This window comes from Eriocheir sinensis, unplaced genomic scaffold (assembly GCF_024679095.1).
Source record: "Eriocheir sinensis breed Jianghai 21 unplaced genomic scaffold, ASM2467909v1 Scaffold1525, whole genome shotgun sequence".
NCBI classification, from domain to species: domain Eukaryota; kingdom Metazoa; phylum Arthropoda; class Malacostraca; order Decapoda; family Varunidae; genus Eriocheir; species Eriocheir sinensis.
Genome location: NW_026110879.1, coordinates 35842 through 57185, shown reverse-complemented (window position 1 = coordinate 57185; position 21344 = coordinate 35842). Strand labels below are relative to the sequence as shown.

The window sequence follows — 21344 nt, the reverse complement described above, 5'->3', positions numbered from 1 at the left end:
GCAGGCGAGTGTTTATAGTGGCACCATCTTGCCAGAGTGTCACCCTCAGGGAGGCTCTGCGCGCCACACACTCCAGGTGGCGGTCAAAACTGAGTCTGGAGTCGACCTCCACACCCAAGATGTTGATGGAGTCCTTGATGGCCAGGGTGTCGTCCCCAAACTTCAGCCGTCCCTGTAGGAGTCTGGCGTCCTCCCCCAAACGCAATATGACCATGGCCTGGGTCTTCTCGGCAGCAAACTTGACTTGCCAACGTCGTCCCCAGGCCATGATGTCACCAAGATGGCGGTTGGTGGCTTCAATCACGTCTCTCTCTCTCTCTCTCTCTCTCTCTCTCTCTCTCTCTCTCTCTCTCTCTCTCTCTCTCTCTCTCTCTCTCTCTCTCTCTCTCTCTCTCTCTCTCTCTCTCTCTCACCTGGTGTATCTCCTTGACAAAGCCCGGCAGGTCCTTGAAGTTCTTTGGGTCGATGGTGAAGTCATTGCGGTCTTTCATGTAGTCAATATCATTCCACTGAGTGTCCTGAAATCATTGAGAATATTTATTATTATTATTATTATTATTATTATTATTATTATTATTATTATTATTATTATTACTGTAAGATTCCTGCCTGATACTCGACCTCTTTCAAAAGGGGTGCCAAACCTGGAGTATTTTTAAGTGTCTTGGCGCCTCAGTTCACCTGTTTGAAAAGCCTCTCGTAGAAGTTGCTGGGTGATAGTTTCATATAACTTCTGCACCATGAACAGGAAAACACCACCCATGAAAACCTGGCTAAGCTTCTCTGTGGCCTTGGGAAATAGTTGCTGGACTTTTCATGGACTGTTTTGTGATCCTGGTGATAGTTTTACCCGACTTCTGCACCAGGAACAGGAAAACACCACCCATGAAAACCTGGCTAAGCTTCTCCGTGGCCTTGGGAAATGGTCGTAATGTGAGCCCCTTACGTTTAAGAATATGGACCAGAGTCCTTACAGGTAGAAAAAAAAGTCATCACTCTTCACATGAGAACTCTGGATAGTGGTAGCAGTTGGTGTATGGCAGAAACAGCTCATCACCCATTAGTCCCAGCCCTTACAAGTGAAAAAGTTGCCCTTCTTAATATCAGATCTCTGGATAAAGGACCTACAGAGTGAGAGACTGATCAAAACTTGTCCCATACTGCACCTTCACAAGAATGGTCATCGGGTTCAAAGATGTATAGAAATGTGAAAGTGGGGATGAGGGAAGGAGTTCTGAGCCAAAATCAGCTCTTGAATTAGACCAGCAGGAGGAGGAGGAGGAGGAGGAGGAGGAGGAGGAGGAGACGAAGAAGAGGAAAGGGAAGAGAAGAACGAGAAGAAGAAAGAGAAGCAGAAGAAGTAGAAGAAGAAGAAGAAGAAGAAAGAGGAGGAGGAGGAGCACGAGGAGGAGGAGGAGGAGGAGGAATAGGAAGAGGAGAATAATAATAACTAAAATTTGCGGATGAACCACCTAGTCTGGACCCACCATAGGCTCGGTGTGGTCTGACTATCTATGTAAACCTCTCTCTCTCTCACACTTACAAAGGGTATCCCAGCCTCCCGTGTTTGCTGCCAGACTCCCGCGTTCTCTTGGTGGACCCGTAGCAAAACCTGCACTGATGGTGGCCCAGGAACCAACAGGGTGGCAGGAAGGGCTTGCCAACCACCGCTGTGTACCGCCGCACCACATCATTGGGAGTGGGCCCCTGGAACACACACAGGTCCAGCACCCCTCCTATTGCCCTGTAGGTGAGGGCTGGCAGGGGCTGGACCACTAGGTCTGTAAAGAGGGAGATACAGTATTATTAGAGGTTGTTTGTGTAGTTCATTAGGTGGAAAGTTAGTTAATTAGTTTACACACACACACACACACACACACACACACACACACACACACACACATATACACACACAAAATCGATGATCCTAAAGGCATGGCGGATTTACTAAACAAAAATTTCCAGCAAGTTTTTACTAATGAATCAATATTTAACGAGCCACAAGAAAACACGATAAATGTTCATATGGAAGAAGTCTCAGTAAATAAAGAGGAGATATATGAGTTGTTGGGGGAGCTGGAAGAAAGGAAAGCTGTAGGACCGGATGGAGTCTCGGGGTATATATTGAAAGAATGCAGAAATGAGTTGGTTAGACCAATATATGACATCATTAACTGCTCAATAACAACTGGTACAGTGCCTAAGAAGTGGCAGAGGGCCGAGTCATTGACCAGTGTAGCATGTAAAATAAGTGACAAAGTGATAAAGAAACAATGGATGAGATTTTTAGATAAGCATAATTTAATCACAAGTAAACAGTATGGATTTAGAAAAGGGCGCTCAAGTGTGACAAACTACTGAGCTTTTACTCAAGAGTGACAGACAAAATACAGGAAAGGGACGGATGGGTTGATTGTGTCTACCTGGACCTGAAGACGTTCAACAAAGTTCCACATACAAGACTGCTACGGAAACTAGAAAATAAAGGAGGATTGAAAGGGAAACTGAAGAACCTACATAGTTGTAAACACACACACACACACACACAGAAGGGAAAATGAGAAGGGAGTGGCAGAAGGGAGAGTCAGGTCAGTGCTTTGGTCAGGATATGACCTGACTCACTTCTGCCCCTCCCTCCACACACCCTTCCCATTTCCCCTTCTGTGTGTGTGTGTGTGTGTGTGTGTGTGTGTGTGTTCATATAATCTAATGGGGAAGGAGAAAGGGAGGAAGAGTGATAGAGTGAGAGATAAGACTAAAGATGGGAAAGAGATTAAAAGCGAGAGGTAGGGAGGGTCAGGTAAAGGTGAGGAAAGAGGGGGAGAGAAAGGGTGTGAGTGGGAGGGAAAGAGATTAAAAGCGAGAGGTAGGGAGGTTCAGGTAAAGGTGAGGAAAGAGGGGGAGAGAAAGGGTGTGAGTGGGAGGGAAAGAAGAAAGAAATGAGAAGGAAGGAGAAAAATACGGGGACGGCGAGGAAGAAGAAAGAAAGGAAGTGGGGAGGAGTGAACCAGGGAAAAGACTAACGGCGCAATAGGCCGCGACGGAAAAATGAAAAATAGGTGGGTGACGTAAGTGCTTATTTAGGTGTGTTCCTACTTACGTAGATTTATATCGTTTTCATTTTTTAGGCTAGAAAATGCTTATTTTACCGCAAAATCCCGCGATATAGCGAAAAATCCATACAATACAATATACAATTATACCATATACCATACAATTTAAAAATCCGCAATAAGTGAACCGCGATATGGCGAGGGATTACTGTATTACAGATTAATAATTGTAAAACTCCCGACACACACACACAAGGGTGGCGGTACAATCACCTCTGTCCTGGCCCTGCGTGTCTTCCATGTGGTGTGGCTGTTGTTGCCCGAGCTGAAGAGGATGCAGGAGGAGGGGTCTGGGGACATGAAGACGGCCCGCTGCGCTAAATCACTCATGTAGGCGGGACGGTCTGACCCGCTGTAGCCTGTAGCAGGAAACAGTGAAGTGACCAACCCCGCATAAAACAACAGGTCATATTATCAAACATATCGTCACCCTAGCACACACAGTTGACAGGGCTTTCGGGAAAGTTGTGGGCCTTTCCAGGGGTAGTCTTATGACCCTTTTGGTAGTCTGATAAGCCTTCTGTAACATGAACTCTAAAAGGCACTCATGAGGATGCATTTTACCTCTTTTTTGGCCTTTAGAAATAAGTGATGTGAGAGTCGGCAGTGTCTAAGCATGCCGACCACTGACCTAACTAGCAGTGGTTGTAAGAACTAAAATGCTAAAGCTATGGGAAACATGGTCACAGTACAGGAGCTGAAAATAAGTGATGTGAGAGTCTGCAGTGTCTAAGCACACCGACCACTGACCTAACTAGCAGTGGTTGTAAGAACTAAAATACTAAAGCTATGGGAAACACATTCATAGTACAGGAGCTGATATCAACCCAAGCTTATATAACAAAGAAATCCCACACCTTCAGCTGACTGGCACAAAAATTTATAGTGTTGCACATGAAAGCCACACAGGCCTAAAGATGAAGTGAATCAAGAAAGCCTGAAGTGGCTGCCTCAACCCTTCCCTTCCCTCATAACAAAACCCTCCACCTAACCCACGGCTGCCAGTGTGCCCAGTCTCCACGTACAGAAGGAAATATTCGCTGTACTAAAATGAGAAAGAAGAAAAATAAGGAAAATCGTGGCAGAACAGACTGAAAAGGAAGAGAAGGGAAGACGTGGGAAATGAGACCAAAAATAAAGGCAACAGCTCAAGGGCAACAAAGGGAGATAAAACAAAAAAGAGGCCCGGTAATCGCTGCTCACAGAGAAGCAGGCAGAGGGAGTGGCCAGAGGAGGGGTCAGTTTTGGATAGCAAGGCATCCTGGGCCCGGATCCACAAAGGCTTAGTTCGTAGTTTTGAGAACATCGAGATTCACAAAGCTCGCGCACCAATAACTACCAGCTAATCGATGACGTCACGGGTTAACACGCGGATCTACAAACGTTTACCGCGCTCTGTGTGATGCTAAATTTGTTGTTAAATAAATACTGCCTCGGAGCTGACAGTAACGCTAACAATATTATCATATTTACGTATAAATTCTTATAAATCGCGTTTTTCAACTTGAAATATAACTTTGCGAGTAGAGGAGGCCATTTCTTTATAAAATGTTGAGATATGCACCCTTTGAGAGGTATATGATAAGTGTGGGCGGTATGGCAACACCCGGCGGGGGGATTGCCAGACCTCCCTCCTCTGCCTGCTGCTGGAGGATGGCTTGGCGACGAGGAAAAGTTGCCGAACTTTATGTAATTTCTGATTTACTAGGGAGAATTTTGCGTTTTCCTTCTATATGTAGATTCAGAAAGCGTTAATTTACCCATACATGTCAACAGAACGATCTTACAATATATAATAGCGAAGAAATCTGAGGCATATAGATGCCCAGGCTCAATTCTGCCAGGCTCAATTTTGTCGATGACAGGGGCCTATATTTTTCCTTCCGTCATCATTAATGAATCTCAGGTGTCGCAACTTGGTGTGAACATGCCTAAGTATTCACCTCTGGAAATATATTGATGTATATGTGATTGGTATCCTATTTTCTGAGAAAAATGAATGTGTGATCATGGGTGTCAGTGCTGCTCTGGAGGATGAAGCTTGGCGACGAAAGCTGCCGAACTTTATGTACTTTCTTATTTAATGAGTCAAATTTTGACATGTTTTTGGTCATCTTAATAAAGTATGATGATGATGCTAGCTCTAGACGCCATATCAGTCGAAAAGAACCCCATACACGAGCTTGAGCTAAGATAACAGAGGCATGTGGATGCGGGCTTAATTTTGCCCAAGGCTCAATTTTGCCCGTGACACCGCCCCCATCCGTGGAGGGACCATGGATCTTCGTCAGGTGACAGCTATCCCATGAGTTGGGCCGCAGATATGGCAAGACAGTCTTAATTTTCCTATTCCTTCCTTCCGTCCTTCGTTCTGTCTGCCTCGATATCTGTCCCATATTTCTATTTGCTTTCTTCCTGCCTCAATCTCCTCCGTATCTTCTTTTCTTCATCTTAAGCATGTTCATGGTAATAAGACATCGAACAGCACAGTTACCTTGACGTAAATGTGCAGCAAATAACGAAATAATTGGGTTAAGATTCGTTTTAGGTCCGTGCCAGTATCTCATAATATACTTTATGAAACATCACTATCTCTTCATATATCTTTTCTACAAACCTTCAACAGTCATGGAAACATGGGCGTCCTGCAGAAAAAATGCAGGGGGGGCAATGTTGTCCTGACTCCTGAGATTGCTGTCCTGGGGAGGGTCTGAGGGAAGTGTCCCCTCCCGTTGAAAAAATTTGCTTATTCCAGGAAAGAGCTTAGATGCAAAATGGTGGCACTTTTTCATCTGACAGAGTAGCTCAGTTACATTTTCTCCGGTAGAGAAAAATGAAGAAAAACAAATATTTCGGAAACATTATTTTACAACAACTACATTATTCTATCAATTAAGAATTAACTCTACATGAACCAACTCAGACTGGAGATATTCAGAAGCTTCGGGCATGTCTGATACAAACGAAACATCGACATAGAAGCTAGAGTCTGTTCTTTCATTTTATTTCATTAACAAAACTCATGCTAATTTTCAGCTAAACTAGCTTATGGATTTTAATTAAATTTTACATGGGCTCCTTTGGAGCATGTTACATCCTAATACTAATAGGAGGCAGTGTTTCTTCGTGCGTGGCTGCGTGGCTGCGTGCGTGCGTGCGTGCGTGCATGGGTTCGTGTTCGGTTTGCAGAAAGTGAGGCCAGCTGCGAAGACAATAATGTACAGGCCCGTATCAGGAACACCTATCCCAAAGCAGTTTTTCGTGCGCACTGCTCTTCACATAGACTGAATTTGGTGGTTCATGATCTGAATGCTGTCGCAAATGTGAGGAATACGACAGGAACTGTGAAATCTATCATTACATTCTTCCGTGACAGTCCCAAGCGCAGGAGACTGGTTCCAAATATACCTTTGTTGTGTGAAACCAGATGGAGCGCAAAGTACAAAGCATCCGCATCTTTTCAGAGAACTTTGTTGATATCTATATGTACAACTGGAACAACTGAGGCAAACCAGCATGAGTCACAGAGTACGCGTCAGACAGCGCATCAGCTGAGGTGTGCAGCAGGAACCTCAGTATTCCTCATCTGTCTGAAGATCATTGCAAAAAGTACTCAGCGATGTGTTGGAGCCAGTGACCCAACAGCTACAGGCAGTCGACATGGACATGATGGGAGTCCAAGATCATCAACCTGTTGAAGAAGACTTTCCAAGCTCACCGGGATGGTGCAGACCGTGTGTTCTCAGAAGATGTCATCCTGAGGTGAAAACGCAGCAGAAAGAACTTGGCATAGGCGGCTATGCCTCGGCGATGTGCACGCCAGGTCCACCGGTCGAATGTAGGAGGCTCCATGGAGAGTACTATCGCCGCACCATCTATGTCCATACAGATTCCTTGAGTTCAGTCCAGTCTCTGGAAAGTCGCTTTGGTGAAAGTAACACGCCATATTTTCATTTTCGCACTACATCCGAGAGAAATGCAACCAAACAGAAAGAGGTGAATTCAAGCACATCGTTTCATCTGTCAAGAAATGTATGGCATTGACAACCTTTGTAGAAGAAGCTCTAACATGGTATGATGTGCAGAAGCATAAGCCAGTGGATGGCAACTCACTGGTATGATCGAGCTGGTGAAGCAGACCACTCTGCTCCCTGCTGTGCGCAAGGCTATCCTCATTGCACTGACTCTGCCTGCAACATCATGTACTGTGGAATGGTCCTTCAGCACACTGCGCAGGGTGAAGACCTGGTTAAGATCAACGATGAGTGCTCAACGTCTGTCCGGTCTCTCTGCATGCTAAGTGTCCACCGCGACAAAGTGAACAGCCAGAAGACTGAGCTAATGAACAGGGTCATTGACAAGTTCGGAAGAGATCCTCGACGGCTCCAGTTCCTGTTCTGAGAGTAATAACCTGGCCTAGCTGAATGAACTGTTGAGTAATCTTTTATGTTTTTTATTCATTTTGCATTTTCCAAGTAATTTTTTCAAAATTTTCAATTTGTGTTCCGAGAGTAGTAATCTACTCTAACTGAATGAACTGGTGATAAATGTTTTATGTTCTTTTATTCTCATTTGTATTTTTCCATGTAATAATTTTTTCAATTTTTTTTTTATTTTTTTTTTTTTTCTGAGGGGACAAATACTTACGCCCCTTGCCCCCCTACGGACGCCCATGCATGGAAACGCTCTGAAAATCCAATTCAAGGACTTTTTTACTCTTGAAAATATGGGATAATGCTTACAGAAAGCGCGTCGCCTCCTCTGGTGCTGTGCCGCAGCGACGTTGCAGCCAGTGTTGCGAGAAATACCTCCTCGCTGAAATAAGTCACATATATACACTGAGGGGGGGCGAGGGGGCGCAGCCCCCCCGTTAGTAGGTCGTGAAGTTCGGTTGGAGTAGTTTAAATATGCTCCCCGACCCTAAGCCCTCTGCGAGCTATTTTGCGGCTGCGGTGGCTGCAGCGTCGCCGCGGCCAGCACCAGAGGAGGCGACGCGCTTTCGTAAACATTATCCACTATTCTCAAGAGTAAAAAAAAAAGTCCTTGAATTGGATTTCAAAAGCGTTTCCATGATTGTTGAAGGTTTGTAGAAAAGATATATGAAGAGATAGTGATGTTTCCATAAGTAGATTATGAGATACTGGCACGGACCCTAATGCGAATCTTTACAATAATTGAATTCGTAGATTACGATTTAGTACAGTTTGCCTTGCGCCAAGAAAGGAAGAAAAATAGGAAAAGAATGGGTTTCTTGAACCAGCAGCTGGAGGGGGCTCCCTAAGATTGGCTGACGGTTCTGTAAACGTACTTGCGATTCGCTGCAAGGCCAATGACGCCATCAACCAATCAGCGGCCTCGCTGACTTAGCGCGCCTCTAACTACAATCTAAGGTTTGCTTTGTGAATCTGACACTAATGTCGGTAGCTAAATCAATAGTGCGTAGTTATGTTAGATCGTAGTTATTGAGTCTGTTTGTGAATTCGGGCCCTGATGCATGTAACACTACCCATATAAGTCTGTGTGGTCTGTGCCTGCTAACTTACACTTCTTACAACTTATATCACTCACTCAAGTCTTACCTGTGCAATAGAGCAGCGGATTGGTTTCGTCCAGCGGGTTCAGCAAACTGTAAAAGGTCGGGAGACTTTCCGGTTCATTCTTCTGGGCATCAATCTCTGAGGCCGTCACTCGCTGCTCCAGCAGGATCCCGTACCTGATTGGCCACACCCTCCTCACCTGGCGGAGAACACAAATTATTATCATTATTATGAGACCCAGAGCAGGTAGGGAGGAGGAGGAGGAGGAGGACCCTAACAGCTGCCTGGTCAGCAGCATCCAAACACCCAGTGAACAGTGAAGTAAGTGACCCAGCATAAAACACTCGGTCACATTATTAAACATTTCAGCGTTCAAGTTCGCACAACTGACAAGACTCGTCCTGTTCTTATCCTTGGAGCAAAAATACCTGTCAACATAACGAACCTGACTATCACCAACAACAAGAACGACCGTCGGGTTCTTGTTGTTGGTGATAGTCAGGTTCGTTATGTTGACAGGTATTTTTGCTCCAAGGATAAGAACAGGACGAGGGTGTGTTTCCCAGGGGCAGGGGTGGGCCATATATCAGACAGGATTGAGGCGTGTATGGCAAGCAGGATCGAACCCCATTGTCTTCTCGGCTGTGGCGGAAACGACGTTTCTCGTGTGCCAAGCGAGGACCGGTTCAGGCGTTTTAGAGAATTGTTAGGCAGGATACGTGACGCTGGTGGGTCACCAGTAGTGTGTGGCGTCCTGCCAAGGAGGGGCGTTGGCGATGGATGGCTGTCCAGGGCGATAGCAGTGAACAGCAGACTTGCTGAGCACTGCGAGCGCAATGGGTGGCTGTTCGTCGACAATTGGGACCTCTTCTTTGGCAACGACGCCCTCTACGCCCGTGACGGGATACACTTGACGTTCAAGGGTGTTGAGGCTCTCAGACTCCCTTGAGCGAGCACTTGGTACCCTGAGGGATTTTTAGTATAGGCGAGGGGAGGAGTAATGGGAGCAATGGGAGGAGTAATGGGAGGGACATCTAGCTCATAATATAACCAGGCAGCTTAGAAGTAATTCTAGAGGAGTAACAGAGGACGGGCTAAGAATCTTCTATACTAACAGCAGGAGCCTCAGAAACAAGATAGACTTACTAAGGGGTGAAGCTTGTTCAGAAAATTTTGACATAATAGCGATCACTGAGACATGGATAGACTTTGCTAATAGAAATTTTAGGTCAGAATTTGAAATAACGGGTTATCAGATGTTTCACAAAGACAGAAGGGGTAGAAAGGAGGTGGAGTTGCGCTATATGTTAAAGACTCACTTAAATGTTTAGTTAACAACTCAGTCAAAACTAACATGGATTCAGAATCAGTTTGGTGGACGTTTACAAAGGGAAAGAAAACTAACTCTAGGGAGTTATATACAGGCCACCCAACCTTAACAGGCAGGACACGAGTATATTACTACAGGAGATTGGCAGGGCGAGTATGAGAAATGTCTGCGTAATGGGGACTTTAATTATAGGAATATAGACTGGGAAGATCTGAGTGGGTGACCTGGAAGCCGAGGACTTTCTTGAAGTTATACAAGATAATTTCCTTAAGCAGGTAGTTACTGAGCCTACCAGAGGAGATAACATATTAGACTTAGTCCTAACCTATAATGGGAACTTGCTCCGTGAGTTGGAGGTGGGAGAGTTAGGAAATAGTGATCACAGAACGGTTCGTTTTTAGGTTAGACTGGGCGGTAACCCGCGATCCAAACCCAGTGTTAGTGCCAGATTTAGAAGAGCAAACTACGAGGGGCTTCGAAGACATCTTGAAGGGGTAAACTGGGATAATTTAGGGATTCATGAGGGCCAGAACTGCGGATTGGAGAGCCAGGGAGAACCAGGTAGAAATGTCTTACAATAATTTAGTTAGAGTAATAGTAGAGGGCAAGAACAGCATATACCACAGCGAACACTTAGAAAAGAAAACAATGATCCTAGTGGATGACTCGTGGACTAAAACATGAGATTGGGTTAAAGAAGGAATTTATCAGAAAATAAAGAATGGGGAAACACATCTCAGGGGCCGGTACGTCGAACTATCTAGATTAGTTAAGAAAAACACCAGGATAGCAAAAAGAACTATGAGATCAAAGTAGCAAATGAGGCGAAAAGTAATCCTAAGGGCTTCTTTCAGATGTATAGAACAAAACACGGGAGAAAATTGGACCGCTGAAAACAAACACAGGGGAGCTAGTAGAAAATTACGAAAATATGAGCACATTGTTGAACGACTACTTCCTTTCAGTATTCACACAGGAGGATCGAACGACTATACCGGAAAGAGTTCAGGTGTACGAGGGCGGGGATGGCGATAAATTGAGGGATATAATCATTACCAGGCAAGTAGTTCAGGATGAGATAGATAAGCGTAAGAAGAACAAGTCGCCAGGTCCTGACGGGATATTTCCGAGGGTATTAAAGGAGCTAGGTGATATAATCAGAGATTCCACCAACCGACATCTTTAAGATGTCGGTAAATACTGGCTATGTGCCGAGCCTATGGAAAGTAGCTAATGTGACGCCGATTTTTAAAAAGGGGGACAGGTCAGTTGCTTCAAACTATCGCCCAATTAGCTTAACATCCTTAACATCGGTTATAGGGAAGATGCTGGAGTCCATAATAGCCAGGAACATTCGGGAGCATTTAGAGAAACATAGCTTAATTCACGACTCGCAGCATGGGTTCACAAAAGGTAGGTCATGCCTCACCAATCTCTTGTCCTTCTACAATAAAGTATTTGAGGCGGTTGACAGAGATGAAAATTATGATGTAATCTATCTTGATTTTAGTAAAGCGTTTGACAAAGTTCCTCACCAACGACTGTTGTTTAAATTACAGGCTCACGGAGTAGAGGGTAAAGTTTTGAACTGGGTCAAGGCGTGGCTTAGCAATAGGAAGCAAAAGTGCAAATCAATGGTAAAAGATCTGACTGGGGATGTTACGAGTGGGGTCCCACAAGGTTCGGTATTAGGTCCACTTTTGTTTATTATTTATATCAATGACTTAGACACAGGAATTAGTAGTGATGTTAGTAAATTTGCAGATGATACCAAGATCGGTAGAGTAATTGAGTCGGATCAGGACGCTAGTATTCTCCAAGGTGAACTCAACAGATTATATGACTGGGCGGATAAATGGCAGATGGAGTTCAATGTAGGGAAGTGCAGTATTCTGAGTGTAGGTAGGAACAACCCTCACATAACTATTGCTTAAATGACACTCTCATAAGTAGGTCTGGGTGAGGGATTTAGGGTCTTAGTGAGCTCTGATCTCCGTCCAAGGGCACAATGCATTCAAGCTAGAAATCGAGCTAATAGGGTACTGGGATTTATTTCAAGGAGCGTAAGCAACAGAAGCCCCGAAGTCTTCCTCAAACTATATTTAGCATTAGTTAGACCTCATCTTGACTATGCGGTTCAGTTCTGGTCACCCTACTATAGAATGGATATCAAAATGTTAGACTCGGTGCAGAGGAGGATGACTAAGATGATTCAGGGTTGAGAAACTTGCCATACGAGGAAAGACTCAAACAGTTAAACTTGCATTCTCTAGAAAGGCGAAGGGTGCGTGGAGACATGATCGAGGTTTATAAATGGATGAAGGGCTTTAATAAGGGAGACATTCATAAGGTTTTGTTGGTAAGAGAACCGGGTAGGACACGAAGTAACGGGTTTAAACTGGATAAATTCAGATTCAACAGGACATAGGCAAAAATTGGTTTACTTATAGGGTGGTGGATGAGTGGAATAGGCTTAGCAGTCATGTGGTGAGTGCCAATACAATTGTCACATTCAAAAATAGACTAGATAAATTCATGGACAGCGATATTAGGTGGGGTTAGATACACGGGAGCTTAGGGTCAAAGGAGCTGCTCGTACAGGCCTACTGGCCTCTTGCAGACTCCTGCGTTCTTATGTTCTTATGTTGTGAGCCTTTCCTGGGGTGGCGTTAGGACCCTGGTGGTGTTGTGACCCTTCCTCTGTACCATGAACGTGGAAAAACACTCATGAGAATGCGATTGATCTTCTTTGGAAACAGCTGATGTGAGGGATGGCAGTGTCTGAGAATACAGACATGAGCTGCCTGTTCAGTGGCCCCAAACACCAACACTGTGCTGCAAAAGTCTGCTAATCTGGCTTGCAGGGAACAAGCTTCATGCTGGATAACCACAAATGCCGGACCACTGGATATCTACTGTATGAAGACACTAAAGCTCCATCTCAGGAACCTCAAGACCCAATCTCACTGCAAACAACTTCCAACTACTTCCTCAAGTACAAGACCATCTCATGCCCCTCAGGCCCACTCACCGGGCATGGGAGAGCAACAGAGTAGTGGTCTCCCTCCTTCTCCGTGACGAGGGTTAGGCAGTCATGCTCCACGATGCAGCGACTCGCCTGAAGGAAACCTGCACGGAAGAGATAAAGAACGGCATGAATCCCTGACTTTTGGACATGACGTGCTGTGAGTGGCCATCATCAGGGCTGCTGGTGATGGATATATAAGGAAGACACTATTATGTTGATACTAGTTTTCTTAAAGCTACATTGCAGACAGAAATAATGATGTGGCAAGAAATAATGTAAAGAATTCTGTGAAAGTGACCCACAAATCCACTCTCAAAATAATACTTTGGATGTTGAAGTGACTGAGAGGTGGCTTGTCACTTGTTGCACACACTAATTAATATTCAAAGGTACCGTAAACAGGGGTGACTTCGGATACGGGGTGACTTCGGACAAAAAGTGGATAAAAAGTTGACAAGTTGATAACTCGTAGCCAGTTGCAACAAGCTAGATGAATTTAGTATCAGAATTTGTCTTTTGCCTTATAGTTTTCGAATAAGAATGTTGTTTTCTTGAGACATGTTTCTGTTTTGAAAACCAGCACAATGTGTTTTTGAAATTTTTAAAAATTTACCCCCCTTGGAAAACTTCTGGCAGGAACGATCTGTATCACACACATCATCAAAACTAGAGAAAACAATCAGAAACATGCTTAACTAGAACAGTTAGAATGATTTAGGGGTGCTTAACATATCCTACACACCTGTAAATGTCACTTGAATGGAGGCATGTCAAAAAATGGCTCAAAATGGGGTAACTTCGGACACCTAAATATAACTACACATTGTGGGTGACTAAGGCGGGGTTCCCACTATTCCGTTTTCACGGATCCGTCGACCGTCAGTGACGTCACCAACGGAGCCCGGCGCGGAGCACGTCCAGAGATGAACTCAAGTTAACTTTTGGGTCCGTAATGGTGGTGGTGGTGCCAGTCCAGTGATGCTGAATGTTCTACACATCATGAAAATATGAAGTAGAAGTACTTGGCTACAAAATAACATATACAAGAATAAATTTCTAGTGAAATGCATCATGATAAAATATGATAAATGAGACGTAAAATAGTGTGCACTTCAAAAAGCCCTTGAATGTTGCCCTGCCATTATAAACATTTCTTGTGGTGATTATGTAATCATTAAGCTTCCAAAAAAAACTAAAACTGTGCTCTACATCTTATAGTTTTTTTGTAATAACATTTTTTTCAAAATTATTGACCATTTTTTTACTTCCCTGCTACTACTGACCTGAAATGTGGAACTTCTTTCCTAAGACTTTTGCCATTTCTTTTCCCCCCGGTACAACAGTGTCCGAAGTAACCCCCGGAATGTGCGAACAGGCTCAGATACGTAAACCCAATGAAATATAGCCACTGTCTGAAGTCCCCCCAAGGGTGTCCGAAGTCCACCAGACATGGTGACTTTGGACACCCATATTTTTTCACGTAGCACAAAAACTTTTAAGTTTCGTGAAAATGTTGCACCATGTAATGATAGCCCTTAACAATACAGAGTAAATGCACACTCAGCATAGATCCTAGGCCTAGAAACAAAAATTTCATAAGGAAAAAACCTTGAAAACTGTCCGAAGTCACCCTGGTTTACGGTAACAGAGGAGGGCATCAAGACTCCTCTTCACCCAAAACTGACCTCTCTTTTGGCCTTTATTCGGAGCGTACAACGGGGGTTTTTTAGTTGTTGTTGTCTTTGTTTGGTCAAATAATCAAAGAGCAAAGGCTACCTGTGGGTTCTTGAGGGACAGGTTCTCCCAGCAGGGACGGTTGGTCTGGGCAGGTGTAGAAGGTGGCAAACATGGTGTGTACCACAGCTGAGTCGCGGGTTGACAACCTAACGGGACGCCACTCGGCCAGCCTGAGCTTGGGACCACACCACTCTGGAGCCACTCACGTACAGCTCCTCCTCCGCCAGCCCATCCTTGCTGTGCCAGATGTCCCACCATTCCTGGAGAAAGGTTGTGGCCGTCAGGCAACTCATCAGGCACTGTGTTTGTCCCCCCTTGTATTTTTCTCCTTTATATCCATGTCTGCTCACCAAGGCTCTGTATCATGTTTCTATCCTCCTTTGACCTACTTTTATGAACCTCAATGATGATACTGATAATGAAAATAATGATAATAATAATAATAATAATAATAATAATAATAATAATAATAATAATAATAATAATAACAATAATGATAATAATAATAATAATAATAATAATAATAATAATAATAATAATAATAATAATAATAATAATAATAACAATAATATCAATGACACCACAATCACCTTTCCAGTTCCTTGCAGACACAGGGCAAGGAGTCACATATGAGCTCAGTTATTATTAAAACATATTACGAACAGTAATAAACATATGAAAGTAACTCATGACAGAGAAGACAGCCTAATAACATAAGCCAACTATTGTCCAGATCCCAGCAAATAACAATTACTGTATCCCTGACAATGGAAACTGTTTCTGAGCACACCCAGCTCTGGAATTTCCTGTGGTTACTGGTTAAAAAGGGTGTGATTCTATAGTTTGCTCACCATGACATTTATTCTTCCTTACAAGCCTCTTCTGTCCTACTGTCAACTGCCTAGCTGTTTTCCTGTAGGGGTGTTCTTTGCATACTGAGCTGGGCCGGACACTGATGGGGTTAAGCGACTGTCATTGCCACTCAGGATTTGTTATATGCACTGATGCCTGCTGTAAAGTGAGGATTCTGCAGACTTCTCCATCCTCTACCAATACTCTTTCACATGCCGACATACCTTGGAGCTGTTGATGGACACTGTGTTGAGTTGCCTGAGGAGCTCCATGTGTGGGGGCACCTGGCTGGGCTGTGGGGGGACAGGCCAACTTCCCCCTGGTGGTGCTCTAAGTACTCCCGCCCAAAAGGCACAGTCCTGGGCGTCCCCACACGAGATCATGATGCTGGCTTCATCCAACTCATCCAGACTGAGGACACCTGGAAGCACGCAAGAACACTCAACATTTCTGACCAGAGTGGCGTCTAAGGCTCTCCCCGTCTCATCAGCTCCCCTCCTCTTGCTGACAGTCTTCTACCTCTTAAATTCAACCACACTGTTGCAGCCTTTTCTGTCTTCTATCATATCTTCATGCTGACTGCTCTTCTGAACTTGCTAACTACATGCCCACCCCTCCCATGGCCCCGCTACACACGACTTTCCACTCTTGCTCATCCCTATACTGCCCAAATAGTGATTGTGTGATGCGTCCACGGCCTCCCGTACCATTCTTAAACTAACAGTCCCCCCGTGCACACACACACATATATATCATTACAAGGTGTCAATTATTTAAGCATTATGTGTCTCCCTTGATCTCGTTCGTTTTTCTTGTCCTGTTTTTTATATGCTGCTGGGCAAAATAAAACGGTATTATTCTAGTGTTTGCCCATACTCACCCCTCGCAACCAAAACTGGCTAGGGGGCCATTGAGACTGCGGGGAATGCGGTGGTATACATGAAATGCGTCGCAAATGCATAGTTTTTGAGTTATGGGGGGTTGAAAAATACCCTAGATGTAGGGAAATTCCTTACAATTACTTAGATGTAGGGAAACTTCGTACATTCTGGGATTTTTTTAGAACGTACGGGAAACCACACAATTTCACTCACTCTCCATACCAAAAGAGAGGTCCGAGGGGGGCGAAGCCCCTCTTCACAGTATTATGGTCATAATGAAGCATCTAAACGGTAAGTAATTTACGTCATAAGAATCTTTCAACCGTCATATACGACTATGTATTCACTTACTGGTAGCACGTACGAACGCGTGAAGGAGGTTTGGTATCTTGGCGTCGTCAGTAATGTAATAGCTAATGTTGAAGAAGGGGACGTAAGCATTTCTTTCAATGCCCCTCAGTTAGCTGTTAGGTCGTAAAGTTTGGTTGGAGTATGTTAAGAGGAGGGGGCGCAGCCCCCCTTGGTTAGCAGGGGGATCGAGGGGCGCAAAGCCCCCCCCGTTAGCAGGTCGGAAAAATCAGTAGGAGTAGTTTAAATATGCTCTCCCACCCAAATACCCCGACTTCCCGCGGGTCGCCCAAGATCGTTGGGGGAAGGGACTGGATCTGGATCCGCTACTGGCGCCGCCTTCATATTATGGTTGAGGGACATGTATTTTGTTTTTTAACTATGATAAATGGAGGCGTATTATCGTATGCTGGAGGCGCGGAGTCAATAGCCACAATCACCTTGTATACTGGGAACACAAACCCGTGAAGCAGATTTAGAATATGGTCAGTCAGGATCCACATGTTCGAACAGCTCGGGCAGGAGGTTCGAGAGCCTGCACTTGGTGTAGAACCTGCAGTACTGTTTAAGACGCGGTGTTGGACGGTTCACGGTTAGCCGGTGGTTTTGTTTGTGTCAGTGATAAACAATGAAGATACATCATGTTTGGTGCCACGGACGCTGCTATCAGGACAGAAACCTTGCGATGAGGCGACAACCTACTGGCACCGGTGCTAGAGTGGGCATGAGTGTGATGTAGGCGGTTTATGTAGGCGCAGATGGCCTCTGGCGCCACGCCAGACGGTGGTGAGATGAGCATCGTTTGGTGGGTTCACTACGCTTCTCTCCCAAAACAAGCTTGGAGATCCAGTGAGAATGCGTGGTTTCTGTATGGGGAACACTAAATTCGTCGCAAACACTCATTTAAGTGGCGGTGGGACGAAAAAAATCCCTAAATGTAAGGAATTTCGGTAAAACTAGGGAACAACTACTTCTCCCCCTCCACCACCCCAGCCCCCCCTACCCCCCAAGACAAGCCTGGGGAACTGTGGGGAACCTGGGTTTGGGGGGGAAGCCAAAATCACTGAAAAATGGGCTTTCAAAATATCCCTAGAAAAATCCCTAGATTAGGGAAAATTCCCTGTTCTTGAAAGTAAGGAAAATCCCTACCGTATACTCACATGCGTGGGCTAATCGCTAACCATCCCAAAACAGCCCTGAGCCATGACTCAAGGTCATCCGGGACTCGGGCTGAACAGGCCCGGCCCTCAGCACGGCAACCGTTGGGCTGCGCGTTCTAAAAAAAAAAATAACCACGCGTGGTGGACCTGGTCTCACATGCGTGGGCTAATCGCTAACCAAGCATATCATCGCTAACCAAGTGTACCATCGCTAACCAAGTGTACCATAACTAACCAAGCATACCATCGCTAACCAAGCGTACCGTCGCTAACCAAACGTTTGTAGAAAAAATATATGAAGACCTAGTGATGTTTCATAAGGTAGGTAATGAATGCGAGTTATTTTGCGGCGGCGCCGGCGCCATGCGGCAGCGTTAGCTCGATTAATCCCTTTAGGGAACTGTGGTTTTGGTGGTCGTTAGCTCGATTAATCCCTGTAGGGAACAGTGGTTTTGGTGGTGGACGGCCAAATCACTGAAAAATGGGCTTTCAAAATGTCCCTACAAAAATCCCCAAAATCGGGAAAAATCCCAAGTCTCTAAAGAAAGGAAATTCCCTAACGTATACTCTTGTAATCTATTCCTATATATCGTAGCAGCCGCCGCAACGGGTCTGTTGACGAGTGTAGGGCCTGTAATTGGATGGTCAGCGTAGTTGAACCCCCACCCCACCATCCCAATCGTAGTCGAGCAACTCTTGGGAAATGTCATGTTTCATAATTACATATGGTACAATACTGACGGTTAACCCGTCCACTTCTTGTAAGTTGATGCTAGATCATTTTTACCGAGTAGTTTAAGGTACAAAATAAAACAGATTTGTGACAGTTGTCATCCAGATCAAACTGACGCTCCTGCTGTTAACTGACGCGGGTGTGACCTACCGACTGCTACGTATGACCCTGGCCTCCATTTTACTCAAACTCCACTATAAGTATCGCGCACTGAATAATATCCGTTTGTTTTCTGACACGTGCTTGTCACACCATGTGACACTTGACACGCCCGTGTCTTTGTTGGACCCGGTACTGGGATAGTAGTCGGTCCTTTTGTCAACCTACATGCACACCAATAAAGAGGTTAAATATACTCAGTTAACACTTACCGAAAGGTAAAGTAGACGGATATTTTGAGGGAGTGAGTGTCGGGCCTTCCATCCATTGTGGTGGCTTGAAAACAACTGACTTCAGGAACCCGCCGTTAGGTGCCGGCACTGAAACACCCTCGCGCAGTAACATTTTACGAATGTATTCCTTTAAAATCAGAAAATACAAATAGCTGCGGCATTAGTTGCTTTAATATAGAGAAAAAAATAACGTAAAACTCTTACAAGATAGTTTTTTTCTCCGAAATCGTTATAATCCATGCGCGTTTTGGATATTACAGACTTAGGGACTAGTTTCTGTGGTGTAGTATAAGGCAGCTAAGAGGCTCAGTCTGCCCACAGAGCCCTCGTGTCATACAACAACACTGGACTTAGAAATTTTCCAGGCACCCCCACATAATCAAGCCGTTTACGCAGTAAATTGGTACGACCGGGAACTAAAACCTTCACAAATGTGAAGCAAAAGAAGTATCCCATGCAGTACCCATGCTATTTTTTTGGTATATTAGAAGCAGTTGTTAGCTAGAATTTCCCTAGATCTAGGGATTTTTTGCCCCCCTCCCCCGCAAAAAAAAATATGCGATTGCGACAGATTTCGTGTCCCCCACCCAAAACCCCGCATTCCCACAGGTCCCCAAGCTTGTTTTGGGAGGGAGGGGGGAGTATGGGCAAACACTAGAATTTTACCAATAAAACTATTATTATTTATGTTTTAACACCCGTTGCACTCTACGGCGTGACACCTTTTCTGACAGAACTCAGCACCCCATTCACCTGTCCTAATTAGCCCTACCTATGGGAGTGGACGTCTCAGAGGGTTAAGTTACTTACTTTGTTGAATCTCGTCGACTACGGACACAGCTGACAGCTTCCCACTGGCTCCTCTCCTCTTTCATTTGGTTGAATATAGAAGAGGGGAAGGAAGGCTCGCTCGGAGGCGGTGGGTGAGCGAAGCAACGCACCCCTAAAGGTATGCACGTCGTTAGTAGTTAGGGGTCTTAAGGTCGGGCACCGTGCGTTACATTAGGGCACAAGTGTCGGGTACAGTTGGTCTTGATGACTGCCTGGTCGGGCCAGGTGGTGCTGGGCCGCAGTCTTGGCCGCTCTGCACACCCGTGTCTCGGCACCAGAGGCCTCCTGCGTCATCACCGCCGCCAGTCACTCCAGAGTCACGGCAGACAGCAGCAAGCACAAATGTTCTTCTTCGTGGGTGTTTTATGGGGCTAGTTAGGCTGTGGGCCCACAGCCTCTAGAGCCCCGTGCAACTGTTCTTCCCGGCGCCAGGCGGCCAGGCGTGAGGAAAACGTGGCCTCCTACGAGCCTCGGCGGTGTTTGTGTCTTCCCAACGGGACGCTAATCTGCTGCTGCTCGTTCTGTTTCATCGTTGCTTATTTTATCGTTGCTGAGTGGTGTGCATATGAAACTTTTATTCCCATTATTTGTTTGTTGTTGATTTGCATCATCACTTTGTGGGAGTATTGGGTCCTCTCCAATCACTGGCTCAAATTTAAGATCAACGGGACGGAGGTGAACACCGAGGAAACGCGTAGCCCAATAGTGCAAGGCAAGTACTCTATACTTGCCTTGCAATAGTGCAGGCCCCAAGCTGTACCTGTTCCTTTCCTTCTCTACACACAAACAGACACACACACGCGGCACGGCCCCAGCAAACAAAAACAGAGCGGCCCTCCGCAGGCCTTACGTATGTCAAACCAGCGGCCCTCCGTAGGGTGTTGACGGAGGCCCGATGCCAGTCTTGCTCATCGGTACTCCGGAGGGCCGCCAGGGTTTCCACAGCCAAATAAATCTTTACCCTGGAATTTTGTGAAATTTACCCTAAATAGCCATATTTTACCCTATATCTCTCTCTCTCTCTCTCTCTCTCTCTCTCTCTCTCTCTCTCTCTATATATATGTGTGTGTGTGTGTGTGTGTGTGTGTGTGTGTGTGTGTGTGTTATTGTGGTTAATAAGTAAAAGTAAGTGGATTTGTTACAACACACATAGGCAACTTTCCTACTCTTTACTTGTAAGGGAATTTTTTCTATTTCGTTTTATATATATATATATATATATATATATATATATATATATATATATATATATATATATATATATATATATATATATATATATATATATATATATATATATATATATATATATATATATATATATATATATATATATAATTTGCAGGAAACTTGCATAATTTATAAACAAAATATGAAGAGAAAAGATTTACACCATCAATAT

At 44.8% G+C, this 21344-nt stretch overlaps 1 protein-coding gene across 2 annotated transcripts; it reads right to left on the bottom strand.

Moving 5' to 3' along the window:
• Positions 1-359: 359 nt before the first annotated feature.
• On the bottom strand, positions 360-20364 carry LOC126990288 (uncharacterized). Of its 2 annotated transcripts, none has more exons than XM_050848852.1 (8): positions 19918-20364; positions 15822-16018; positions 14785-15005; positions 13012-13109; positions 8693-8849; positions 3305-3472; positions 1544-1781; positions 360-518 (listed from the first exon to the last, which is right to left on the bottom strand). In XM_050848852.1, exons 3-8 carry the CDS (start codon positions 14855-14857, stop codon positions 488-490), a joined length of 765 nt encoding a protein of 254 aa, XP_050704809.1. In that variant the 5' UTR covers positions 14858-15005; positions 15822-16018; positions 19918-20364; the 3' UTR covers positions 360-487. The 2 variants fall into 2 exon arrangements, with proteins under 2 accessions (XP_050704809.1, XP_050704810.1); XM_050848853.1 differs by having other exon boundaries at positions 19922-20364.
• Between the last annotated feature and the right edge of the window lie 980 nt (positions 20365-21344).

What these genes read in the sequence shown, in the direction of transcription:
- LOC126990288 (XM_050848852.1), bottom strand. Translation starts at nt 14,857, where the DNA reads ATGTTTGCCACCTTCTACACCTGCCCAGACCAACCGTCCCTGCTGGGA. An exon ending in TGTCCCTCAAGAACCCACAG is followed by an intron (nt 13,110 to 14,784) that starts GTAGCCTTTGCT and finishes TCTTCCGTGCAG; the next exon opens with GTTTCCTTCAGGCGAGTCGC. An exon ending in GATTGTACCGCCACCCTTGT is followed by an intron (nt 1,782 to 3,304) that starts GTGTGTGTGTCG and finishes CCCTCTTTACAG; the next exon opens with ACCTAGTGGTCCAGCCCCTG.